The 13,107-nt window shown below is 45.1% G+C and overlaps 1 protein-coding gene across 5 annotated transcripts in view; it reads left to right on the top strand.

Annotated features, from left to right (window-relative positions):
• The window catches only part of DHRS7B (dehydrogenase/reductase 7B), a 59,826-nt gene that overhangs the window by 45,354 nt on the left and 1,365 nt on the right, over positions 1-13,107 (top strand). For all 5 annotated transcript variants that reach the window (XM_080825959.1, XM_080825961.1, XM_080825960.1 and 2 more), the window contains 3 exons: positions 7,033-7,249; positions 7,775-7,867; positions 11,322-11,474. In XM_080825959.1, the coding sequence (XP_080682085.1) occupies positions 7,033-7,249; positions 7,775-7,867; positions 11,322-11,474 (463 nt within the window). The remainder of the gene's footprint in view (positions 1-7,032; positions 7,250-7,774; positions 7,868-11,321; positions 11,475-13,107) is intronic.

Genomic DNA, 13,107 nt, shown 5'->3' with positions numbered 1-13,107 from the left:
AGCAGAGAACCTGCTGCGGGGCTCAATCTCAGGACCCTGAGATCATGACCTGAGCTGAAGGCAGAGGCTTAACCCACTGAGTCACCCAGGCGCCCCTTCCCCCGTGTTTTATTCGGTACTTTTATTTTATTTTATTTTATTTTATTTTATTTTATTTTATTTTAAAGATTGTTTTTATTTGACAGAGAAATCACAAGTAGGCAGAGAGGCAGGCAGAGAGAGGGGGAAGCAGGCTCCCTGCCGAGCAGAGAGCCTGATGCGGGGCCCGATCCCAGGACGCTGAGATCATGACCTGAGCCAAAGGCAGAGGCTTAACCCACTGAGCCACCCAGGCGCCCCTGTTCTGTAATTTTAACTCCCAACATTTAGGTCTCTAATCCACTTGATTTAATTTTTGTATACGGTGTTAGGTGAGGTTTCACTTGCATGCTTTTGCGTGTATATATGCACTTTTCCCAGTCCCAGTTGTTGAAAAGATTGTTCTTTCCTCCTTGAATGGTCTTGGCACCCCTGTCACAGTCATTTGGCTGCATACGTGAGGGTTTATTTCTGAGCTGCCCATCCTATTTTATTGGTCTGTGTCTGTCTTTATGCCAGTCCTGCACTGTTTGCTGTAGCTTTGCAGTAAGATTTGAAATCAGAAAGTGTGACTCTTCCAACTGTGTTCCTTTTTTTTTCAATGTTGTTTTGGTTGTACATGGACCTTTGAGATTCCATGTGGATTTTAGGATTTTTTTTTTCTATTTCCTCCAAAACATGCACTTATTTTGATAGGGACAGCATTGACTCTTGGATCACTTTGGGTAGTATTAACTACTGAACAGTGTCAAGTTTTCCAGTCCATGAACGTGAGATGTCTTCCCATGTATTTAGGTTTTCTTTCATTTGTAGCAGCAGTGTTTTGTACTGTTTAGCATACAAATCTTTGACCTCTTCAGTTTGATTTATTCCTAAATATTTAATTCTTTTAGCTGCTATTATAAATGGATTGCTTTCGTAATTTCCTTTTTAGATTACTCATTGCTGTGTATGGAAACAGAGCTGGTGTGTGTATGTTGATCTGGTACCTTGCAACTCAGCTGAGCTTACATTAGCTCCAATAGCGTTCTCTGGATTCTTCGGGACTTCCTATGTATGGGATCATGTCATCTGTGAACAGTTGTATGTTTTCCTGTCCAATGTGGGTGCCTTTTATTTCTTGTTCTTGTGTAAGTGCTCTACTTAGAACCTAGTACTGTGTTGAATAGCTGCAGTGAGAGCAGGCATCCTCGTCTAGTTCTTGGTCATAGGGGAACACTTCCTGTCTTATACCATTCGACATATATTAGGTGTAGGTTTTTCATAAATGTCCTTTACCATGTTGAGGACTTTCCCCTCCGTTCCTGGTTTTCTGGGGTTTTGTCATTAAAGGGTGTTGGAGTTTCTCAAATCTCTTTTTTGCGTCAATTGAGATGATGATAATGTATTTTTTCCTTTGTTCTGTCATCGTGATATATTGGTTGACTTTGTTATATTGGACGACCCGGCATTCCTAGGATAAATCTCTCTTGTTCATGGTGAGCAGTCTTTCCAGTACACTATTGGAGTTGAGTCGCTGGTATTGTGTGGAGGATTTTAGCATCTGTATTCATGAAGGATACTGGTCTGTAATTTTCTTATCTTTATCTGGACTTGGTATCAGAGTAATGCTGGCCTCACAGAATGAATTAAGAAGTGTTCTGTCATTCTTCTTCAGTTTTTTGGAAGAGGATGACAAGTGTTGATGTTAATTGCTTTTCAGAGTTTGGTGAAATTCATCGGTGAAGCCATCTGGTTCCTGACATTTCTCTGTTGGGAGGTTTTAGGGTATCACTTCAGTCTTTCTACCTCCTCTGTGTCTGCTGAGATTTTTCTATTTCTATTTCTTCTTGATTCAGGGAATTTGTGTATTTCGAGGAATTTGTTCAGTTCTTCTAGGTTATCTCATTTATGGGCATACAGTTGTCAATTGTGTTATAACCTTTTTAAACTATTTTTTTAAAGATTTTATTTATTTATTTTTTGACAGAGAGAGACACAGCGAGAGAGGGAACACAAGCAGGGGGAGTGGGAGAGAGAGAAGCAGGCTTCCCGCTGAGCAGGGAGCCCAATGCGATGGGGGTCGGGGGATGGGGGGGTTGGTGATCCCAGGCGCCTGAGATCATGACCTGAGCCTATGGCAGACCGTTAATTAATTACTGAGCCACCCAGGCACCCCTATAACCTTTTATATCTAGGTAGGGACCTACTCCATCCTTTCTTTCTTTGTCTAGCTCATGGTTTCTCAATTTTGTTGATCTTTTTGATGAACGAACTTTTGGTTTCATGATTTTCTTTATTTCTACTCTCTATTTTATCTCCTCTCTAATCTTTATTTCCTTCCTCTGCTAGCTTTTGGGTTAGTTTACTCTGTTCGAGTTCCCTAAGGTGTAAAGTTGTATTATTGATTTGAGATCTTTTTTTTTTTTTTTAAATATAGGCACTTATAGGTACAAATTTCCCTCTTACCACTGCTTTCACTGCATCCCATAAGTTTGGGTGTTTTATGTATTCATTTTCATTTGTGTCTAAATAGTTTCTAATTTCCCTTGTTATTTCTTTTATGAGTCAGTGTTCTTTAAGAGTGTGTTGTTTAATTTCCACTGGTTTTCCAGTTTACCTTCTGTTACTGATTTCTAGCTTCATCACACTGTGGTTGAAGAAGACACTTTAAATGTTATCTTTTTCAATCTGGTAACATTTGTTTTGTGGTCTGTCCTGGAGAATGTTCTGTATGTGGTTGAGAAGAATGGGTGTAGTGCTGTTGTTGGGTGGGATGTCTGTTCAGTCCTATTGGTTTATAGTATTCGGGTCATCTATTTTGTAATTGATCTTCTGATTGCTTGTTCTGTCTCTTTAAAATGGAGTATTGAAATACCACAATATTATTGTAGAACTGTTTGTTTCTCCTTTCAGTTCTGTTGATTTTGCTTCATATATTTGAGGGTCTATTATTAGGTAATAAGTACTTATAACTATTACTTTTTTTTGCTCTAATGAATGCCTTTCTATGATCACGGGCTTACCTTATTTTATTGTGCTTCCCTTTATTGTGCTTTGCCGATGGGGTGTATTTTACACATTGAAGGTTTTGTGACAAGCGTGTATTGATCTAGTCTATCAGTGCTATTTTTCTAACAGCATTTGCCCACTTCACATCTCTATGTCCTGTCTCTGTGTCACATTTTGGTAATTCTCACAATATTTCAAACTTTTCCATTACCAATTTGTTATGGTAATCTGTGATCAGTGACTACAACTCATTGAAAGTTCAGATGATAGTTCACACTTTTTAGCAATATTTTTATTTCTATTTTTAAAATATTTTTAAATTAAGATATGTATGTTGTTTTGTTAGCCATAATGATATTACATGCTAACAGACTACAATGTAGTATAAACAGAACTTCTTTACTGGGAAACCAAAAATTAGTTTGGCTGGCTTAAATGAGATATTTGCTGTACTGTGGTGTTCTGAAACTAAACCTGCAATGTCTCTGAGGTATGCCTGCATGTAATGTCCTTTTTTGCCTCTTGTAACCTTTTCTGATTTAAAGCCTATTTTGTATGATACTAATACAGCCACTCCAGCTCTCTTTTGGTTATTATTTACATGGAATAACTTTTTTTCATCCTTTCACTTTCAACCCAGTTGTATCCTTGGATCTAAAATGAGTCTCTTAAAGACAGCATATAGTTGGATTTTTTTAAAAAATTCTAGCTATCAAGTGGTGTTCTGATGAGAAAGTTTAAATTGTTTATATTTAAAATAATTACTAGTAAGGAGGAACTTCTTCCATTTTGCTCTTTGTTTTCTGTATGCTTTATAGCTTTTTTGGACCCTCATTTCCTGTATTACTGTCTTGTGTGCTTAGTTGATTTTGTTTTAAAAAAAGATGTTATTTATTTATTTGACAGAGATCACAAGTAGGCAGAGAGGCAGGCAGAGAAAGAGAGGAAGGGAAGCAGGCTCCTGCTGAGCAGAGAGCCCGGTGGGGGACTCGATCCCAGGACCCTGGAATCATGACCTGAGCCGAAGGCAGAGGCTTAACCCACTGAGCCACCCAGGCTCCCCCCCCCCTTTTTTTTAAGATTTCATCCATCTTTCTCTGTCAAGAGAAAGAGATCACAAGTAGGCAGAGAGGCAGGCAGAGAGAGAGGGGGAAGCAGGCTCCCAACCAAGCAGAGAGCCCGATGCGGGGCTCGGTCCCAGGACCTGGAGATCATGACCTTAGCCGAAGGCAGAGGCCCAACCCACCGAGCCACCCAGCTGCCCCTTATTTTTCTTTCTTCTTCTTCTTCTTCTTCTTTTTTTTTTTTTTTTTTGGTAGTGGAATGTCTTTTCCTCAAGTGCATATTCTGTGTAGCTGTGTAGTGTAGCTGTTGTTTTGTGGTTTCTCAGGGGACTCAGAGCATACAAAAATTCTGCTTTACGGCTCTGTCCTCCCCCATTTCTGGTGTTCACATCACAGGTTACATCTTCATACAGTGCTTGGTCCATTATCAGATTAATAATAGTTTTTAAACACATTTATCTTTTAAATAATGTAGAGAGTAAAAAGTGAAGTTACAAACCAAAATGACAATAATAGTAGCTTTTATAATTGCCCGTGTATTTACTTTCCCAGAGATCTTTATTTCTTCATATGGCATCAAGTTACACTGTCCAGCTTATTTTCATTTCAAACCTAAAGGACTCCCTTTAGCATTTCTTGCAGAGCAGATCTGGTGGTAACTAGCTCCCTCAGCTTTTGTTCAACTGGGAATTTTCATTTCTCCCTCATTTTTGAAGGATAGTTGTACCAGATACAGAATTCTTTATTGACAAGTTTTTTCTCTCAGCCCTTTTAATTTATCGACCCACTGTCTTCTGGCCTCCAAGTTTTTTGATGAGACATCAGCTCATTGTTTTACTGAGAATTCCTTCTTCTTTTTTTTTTTTTAAGATTTTATTTATTTGACAGACAAAGATCACAAATAGGCAGAGAGGCAGGCAGAGAGAGAGAGGAGGAAGCAGCCTCCCCACCGAGCAGAGAGCCTGATGTGGAGCTTGATCCCAGGACCCTAAGATCATAACCTGAGCTGAAGGCAGAGGCTTTAACCCACTGAGCCACCCAGGCACCCCACTGAGAATTCCTTCTATGTTAGAGTAGTTCTCTCTTGATGTTTTCAGGATTCTCTCTCTCTCTCTCTCTCTTTTATCTTGTGAGAGTTTGATTATAACATGTCTTCATCTGAACATAAATTCTTCTGAATTTATCCAACTTGGTGTTAAGCTTCTTAGATGTGTAGATTCATGCCTTTCATAAAGTTTGGGACGTTTTCAGCAATTATTTCTTCAGATATTCTTTCCACCCCTCTCTCTGTCTCTTCTCCTTCTCAGATTCCCACAGTGTGTTTATTGATCCACTCGATGGGGGGTCCCACAGGTCCCGTAGGCTCTGTTTACTTTTCCTCATTCTTTTTTCTTGTTCTCAGACTCAGTAACTTCAGGCATCCACTCTTCTGTTCCACTGATTCGCTCTTCTGCTTGCTCAAATGTGGTTTGGGGAACCAAATGCTTGGGGCTGAGGCAGGATCCACGGTGGGCTGAGTTGAGGGCGGGCGTCAGTTGGCGCATCAGACTCCAGAGAAAAACAAAATGCAAAGAGGTTTAAAAGACCGTGGATGGTCAGAAAGGTGAAAACTTCTAAGAAGTAAAGCTAAATGAAGAAGGAGAACTTTGCTGGGTGCAGACTAGCATTTTCCAGAGCTCCAGATTTTTTTTTTTTTATAATTTCAGTTTCTTTGATGGCATTTCTTTAATGATACTCATTTTCTTTATACATGAATTTTCTGCCTTTCTCCATGTCTTCCTTTAGCACTTTGAGGATCTTTTAAGACATTTGTTTTAAAAATCTTTGTCTTATAAGTCCATCATCTGGGCTTCTTCAGGTATGTTTTCTGGGGATTTATTTGTATTTTTAAATATCAAAACAACATGTGTTAACTCTTCTAAGTCTACTGGAAACCATTTTAGCCAGTGGTGATTAAAATAATGCAACTCGCCTCCATGCCGCACCTCAGTGATCCACCACCAGAATACAAATCTGATTTTTAGAAGACAGGGTCTTTATTGCCTACTTTGGCTCCTTCATGCTGCCCCAAGAAGTGTGGCTTGTCTTTCCTACAGCTGCCTGCCACAGGGATGTAGGGATGTAGTGGAAACCTACCACCAAGGTGATGGCTAGAATTGACCAAAATTATCTGTAATTTGCCAGCCAGGCACTGCCCTAGAGGCTGCAAGGATTCAGATAGACTCCAGAGTTCCAGAATTTTCTCTTCAGAGAGTTTCTGCCAGTACAACATCCAGGTGGAAAGAGATTCTTGGCACTTCCTACTCTGCCATCTTCTCTGATTTCACATCCCCACCCCTCCTTTTAATCTCTTATTAAACTCACATCCATTGGGAAGCCCTCTAAGTTAGACGGCTCAGTTATTGACTTCTCTGGCATCTTCTACTTCTTCATGATATGCTTCACAGCTACAGAATTTGTCTTCCTCACTAGACAGGATGCTTCTGGAAGACAGGAACGGTGTTTGTCTTGCTTTCTGCACTGTCCCCAGTCCCTGGCACATAGGAGATATATAACAAAATGTTTCATGAACAAATGAACAAAAAGAACAGTCTGAGAAGGACGGCCCCTGTCAGGAGAGGCACTGTTTAATGTCGTGATGACATACAGCATGGTGCTGGCACAAGGCATTGAGGGGAGCCTGGCTCAGTAGTCATTTTCAGTTTGGGGGAGAAGTTGCCCAGGTGAGGTGTAAGCACCAGAGGCAGGAACCTCCAGGCCACATTTCTTTGGAGGAAGAGGTACTAGAGCCTGTGCCATGCCACACCTAGGCCACTCCCGGCGCTCTGAGAAGCAGGGACATGTGGCTCACATGCTTGTCACTTTGAAGGTGCATTTGGCTTCTGTTGTATTTGACCAGGTGCAGACACACAAGCCTTACGCAGTGACCTTTGACCTCACGGACCCTGGGGCCATCGTCGCCGCAACAGCTGAGATCCTGCAGTGCTTCGGCCACGTGGACGTGCTCATCAACAACGCGGGCATCAGCTACCGAGGCACCATCGTGGACACCACCACGGACGTGGATAAGAAAGTCATGGAGACAAACTACTTTGGCCCAATTGCTCTAACGAAAGGTAACTGTCCTGAAGTCAAAGGGAAAAGAGCACTCTATGTTGGCATTCTTTTTACTTTACTTGATTTCTTTTTAGCTAAATGTTGCCTAACTCCATCAATTTTACCCCAGAATGGGTGTTGTCATTACAGCTTGGGTGTTTGTTTTCTCCAGGCTTTCGTTTGCATTTGCTTGATCTGCTTTCCAGCCTTAAATCAAGATGTTCTCCCCAGGGACAGCTTATTTGTACAGCATCACATCCATTTCCTTTTCATGGTGTTTGGAAACCCAGGCAGAGTGGGGCATTTTCGTGCCCAGCCACAGATACCACTCACGGGGAGAGGCTGTCCCTAGAAGAGGGCACTGAGCAGACCCTTCCTAGTGACCAGGCGTCTGCCTGCCTCCCTCCTTGCCCCCTTCCTTCTCCTCCCTCCTGGTGGTCTACCAGGTGCTGGAGGCCTGAGAGTTCCCACCAGTGTGCTGCTCCCCATGAGAAGCTTTTCCCTCCACTAAAGCCTCCGCTAAAGCCTCTGCTGTCTTTCTTTAGCACTCCTGCCCTCCATGATCAAAAGGCGACAAGGCCATGTTGTGGCGATCAGCAGCATCCAGGGCAAAATCAGCATTCCTTTCCGATCAGCATGTGAGTACTCTCTTCTCCCTCCCCCAGGTGCTTTTCCTTATTGCCTTCTCATGATTATAAAGATAACACATTTAGTATGCAGAATTCAGACATGTAAGAAATCCTCAACGCAGGGTGTGAGGGGGCTTGATGAGAATGTGTTCTGCTGAGCAGAATGTCTGGGTCCCAGCTCTGCTCTTTACCCCCTCTATGTGACCTTGTGCAAAGGTGCCCAGTGCTCTGTATCCCAGTCTTTATCTGTAAAAGGGAGGCCGGGGAAGTCCCAGCCTCGGAGGGCCGCTGGGAGATTGCGGCAGTATGAGAGTGCCATGCATGCAGGGCTAGAGTGCATCCATGCATACGTGCCGCGCGCGTGTGTCGGCCACTAGCCCATTACTGGGTTTCACCGTGGACACACAGCATGTCCACGTGATCACTCTGCAGCACACGCCTCCCAGCTTCTCTCCTGTGATCAAATACTCAGACACGGGATTACAGTATACATACTGTTCGTGCCTTGCTTATTCCACTCGCTGATACAACTTTCCACATCAACATATGCAATTCACTTGGTCCTTTCAAGTGGGTCTGTAGTAATGCATTGAATAGACGTGACATGAGTCATTTAGCCATTTTCCGGGACACAGGAAGATTGCTTTTCTGTAAGTTCTTGACCAGTAGCAATGATGTGCTACCCAGGATATCCTTAAATATTTCCATCTCTGGCCACTTGTAGAATGGTCTCCAAAAAGTGGAAATCGTAGGTAGGACCAAAAAAATGAAACTGCCACAGTGACTTCCAGTTCCCACTCTCACCTCCATGTGCGAGCGACTGCACCAGAAGTTTGAGATCTCGTTTCTCCCATCTGCCTGCCATCATATTGTGCCAGCAAGCAGACGGAGCCTGGGCTTGTTGTGTTGACAGATTTTAAAGGTGATTTCCCAGACTGCCCCGGTAGCTCTGTTCTTTGCTCCGCCCTGTGCTAGAATGACCTGTGGCAGCCTTCTCTGCTCTCACTGCTTCTAAGCGCCGGCCTCACCCAAAGGCAGCTACAGAATTGGCAGCGAGGGAAGGGAGAGCAGAGCTGGGTCAGCACTTTGGAAGGACAGTAGCACACATCCAGCTGGATGACACGGCGTGGCTGATCTGGAACTGTCAAAAAGACATCCTCTTCCTCTCCAGATAGGACCCCCTGCTCTGCCTCGTGGTTCTAGTTGCATGTCCTTAGGCGAGTAGCTTAACTCCTCTGACCCCCATTTCCTTGCTTGCGAAGAGGCTAATGGCTCCCACACACGCTCCACAGAGCAGCATTAAAGGTGAAATGAGACATCTGGAGACGGAAAGTCCTTTGTGAATCGGGAAGCACTCTGGCCATATTTGTTCCTGTGGTGGCGATTTCCCTGTTTGCCGGCATTCTGTTTCAGCTCTGACGCACAGGACAGCTATCGAAGGCAGCTCAATGGTTCAGGAATAAACAGAATCACCAGTGATAAAGCAAGTGAGGTAAAATGTTAGTAATAGATAAATCAGGGTGAAGACTATACAGTGTTCTTTGTACGAAATTACTTCCACCTTAACTTTGATTTATCTCTGGATTTTGTTCTCCACTTGGCCTGTGCCTTGAGTAGGTCACATGTAGTTGGTCCGGGCACTTGGTAACAAGCAGACTTGAGTGTGGCAGTGCACCTGGGCACATTAGTTAATCCTGGCGAGCAGCAGTCTTCTCGTCTGTGAAACGGGAGAGCAGCTCTCCCTGCCTCCCACTGCTGTTGTGAGGACCAAGGGAGATGACCTGGGTGGCGCATCGAGCCCCATGCCCTGCGGTTTGGCAAGGGTCCCTATTGCCAGCCGTGGTGACAGTGTAGGTCAGCACAGCCTGCCTGAGGACCTACAGCCTGAGACTCCGTGAGACCTGGCATCAGGGTGCAGCCTTCTATTTTGAGGGGTCCCCAGGATGACTCTTGTCTGTCCTTAGGTCTGGGCTACACCCCTGGGATCACAGCTGATAGGATAAGCTCTCTCTACCTGCCTATCCACAAACTACGCTTCCAGCCCCCAGCAGCCTGGCCCAGAGCGAATCTGCTGGCCTCCAGAAGGTGCTGCCGTGAGTTCCGACTCTGGAATTTCTCACGGGACTCGCCAGGACACTTCCTTGCTTCTTCCCTGTTTCCTTAGCTGATGGATTGCCCCTTTCCTAACACTAGAACATTTAGAAGTCTGAATTGGAGGAAACTGATTTTCAGTGGAGATGCTGTGTGTTTTCCAAGAATGTCATTGTCGGGTCACTGTGTCCCCACGCAGAGCGCCTGTCAGCGTGTTTGGAGCCGTGGCTCCCAGGGAGCAAGCTCGGTAGCTCTTCCTGACAGAGAGCCACTCCACGGAAGCTCATCAAACAAAATACATAAGAAAGTGGGGCATGGATTTCAGAGACACACTCCCTTGCCTGCAGGGATGCTCCCTGGTAGCGCTGCTTCAGTGACAAAACCTGGAAACCACCCACGCAGTCCCACGGCCAGGGCGGCTTCTGTGGTCCCGGACCCGTGGAAGCGTGGAGGGCCTGCGTCGGGGGCACAGAGACCACTCGCTCTGCGCCACTGCGTGAAGAGAGCCACTTGCAGGAATAATGTAGACAGTATGAGCTCAAAAAAATTCTTTAAGTGTCAGATCACATATATGTACATAGGATACGTAGAAGATAAATCCTGCGACACCAATAGCACAGGTGACCTCTGGAGAATGGAACTGGAGGATGGAAGGAAGACCTTCACTTTTTACTTCGTGTCCTCTGTCCTGTGTGAATGTTTTACCTATTAGGCATTAAGGGTTTTTTTTTGTTGTTTTTTTTTTTGTTTCTTTTAACATTAGAATAATTGCAGATTTCAGGGCACCTAGGTGGCTCAGTAGGTTGAATGTCTGACTTGTGTTTTCTGCTCACGTTGTGATCTCATGGGGCTCCGTGCTCCGCGGGGAGTCTGCTTGAAATTCTGTCCCTCGCCTTCTGCCCTGCCCTCCCACTCACACTCTCGAACTCTCTCTAAAATAAATACATACATCTTAAAAAAAAAAAAAAAAAGATTTCAAATTTAAAGAAAAGTGTCAGGAACAGTACAAAGAACTCCCGTGTTCCCTTCACACAGATTCCCTAGTTAACATTTGACCATATTTGCATTGTCCTAGTCTGTGTGTATGCACATACGTGTGTGTATAAAATTTCCTATTTTTTTCCTGAACCTCTTGAAAGAAGGTTGGAGACATGACATTCCTTTACTCCTACACAGTTCAGGGTATGTCCTGAGAACAAGAATACAGTGTGTTGTGCTTCCGTAACTCAGGAAATGTACACTGCTATAATACCGTAATCTAAAATTATAATATCAGTTTTTAATTAAATAAAAGAGAATGAATGGGAATGAATCTGTGGGCCTGTCCCAGGCCCTCTCCCTCACCTGCGTGTCTGGGCATGAACCTTTGCAGATGCGGCTTCCAAACACGCAACCCAGGCCTTCTTTGACTGTCTTCGTGCCGAGATGGAGCAGTATGAGATCGAGGTGACTGTCATCAGCCCTGGCTACATCCACACCAACCTCTCTCTCAATGCCGTCACCGCTGATGGGTCCACATATGGAGGTGAGGCCCTACTTTTATTTTCTTCCATGAAAAGCTGTTGGTTGGTCACAGTGAGATGTGCTTCTTTGTTTTTTTTTCATTTGGGATGTAATTTTTAAAACCCCAGACCTTGCTGTGTGGGTATTGGTTATACATACCGCTGCTTAGTGGTCATTACCACGAGCCATCCGCAGCCTGAGCTCACCATTGCAGCTGTCGGAACAGGGTCCCTGGCGGCCAGGACTTTGAGTCCTTTGAAGGACTTAGAAGCCCAAGCTTCCAAATTAAAGTCAACTAAAGTAAAACTAAAGTGGATTAACTTCATGGAAAGTATGGCTTGCTCGACCCAAAAGATTCCCCGCCCAGTGTGCTTGAGAAATGACTGATTTCAGGGTGCTCAAAGGAAAGAGTGCAACTTTCTGGGGTGAGGCTGGGTGCACCAGTCTCAGTCCCCATCTTGCTTCAGCCGGAGACACGGTGAGCTGACATGGAGTCAGCACCAATGGGCTGGACAGCCTGGCCCCAGCACGCGGGCTCCAGCGGCCTCCCGCGGCCTCCCCGGCCCACCGACCCACCTGTGCTGTTGATGCAGGGGCCAGCTCTGCTCTCTCTCGCTTGCACGGCCCTACCTCTTGAGAAGAGACCTGCTGTGTCCTGCCTCTGTGGAGGTGCCCTCTTGGGTCTGTGCTCTGGTGTTCAGCAGGGGCCTGCAGGTCTTGTACCACCCCCAGCCAGACTGGAACCAGACTGGATAGTGGCTCCCTCCGCAAGTCAGCAGGAGCCAAACAGAAGCACCAAGCCAGAGAGGTTCATACTTACTTATACCTGGGAGAATCTTTTTTTAACAATTCCCTCTGTGGCATTTAAAAGTAAATAACAATCAGAAACTTATTCTGTGTTAACGGAAACACAGGGAGAGCAGATATTGGGGAGGAATCTGATGCAGTTTGGACAGCTCACTGATGGTTGCAGATGGCCTGTGCTGGTGCCCTTTCCTCTCTGCCTGCCAGCTAGTTCTATTTTGTGGGCAAAATTGTCAGATTATAAGGAAAGGAGGAACATCAGTTGGTGTTAACCAGCCTCACACCTCACAAACCCTGCACCTCTCTGTTAACACCTCAAACAAACCAAGACTTTCTTCCTGGTCCTTGTCCAGGTAACATAGGACATGGGGAGCCGTGACATCTGTTCCTGAGTCACTTCATTCTCACTGTGGGGGAGGGGTGGTATAGTCTTCTCCCATCCCCCACCTGGCAGACCTCAAGCCAAGCCACTCAAGACCCACTCAGGGCCACACCAGCCTTCGTTGTCGGTTCCAATAGACAATTCCCTGGGTGGAATCACTGTGTGTGAAGGCTCACTCTGGGACCCCATCCCAGCTGGCCTTTGGTCTTTGTCACGGACTACTGGTTCCTAAGCACTGAGGAGGCCCCTGTTTACCTCATTCCACGTCTCACCCGCACTCCGCCTCTCCCTGCTCACACACACGGAGCTGCAGACAGCTTCGTCATTTCTGTGAGTACAGAGCAGTCATGGATGGAGGCGCCCCACCTGCCTCCCGGCAGATGGCAGGGGGAGCTTTGTGGTGGGAAATTCGTCATCCTAGCTGACGCAGGTCCATGTCCACTCAAGTCCTTGGGAGAGGAATTTCTGC

The sequence above is a fragment of the Martes martes genome (assembly GCF_963455335.1).
Source record: "Martes martes genome assembly, chromosome: 16".
Lineage (NCBI taxonomy): Eukaryota > Metazoa > Chordata > Mammalia > Carnivora > Mustelidae > Martes > Martes martes.
This window is presented reverse-complemented; position numbering and strand designations above follow the sequence as displayed.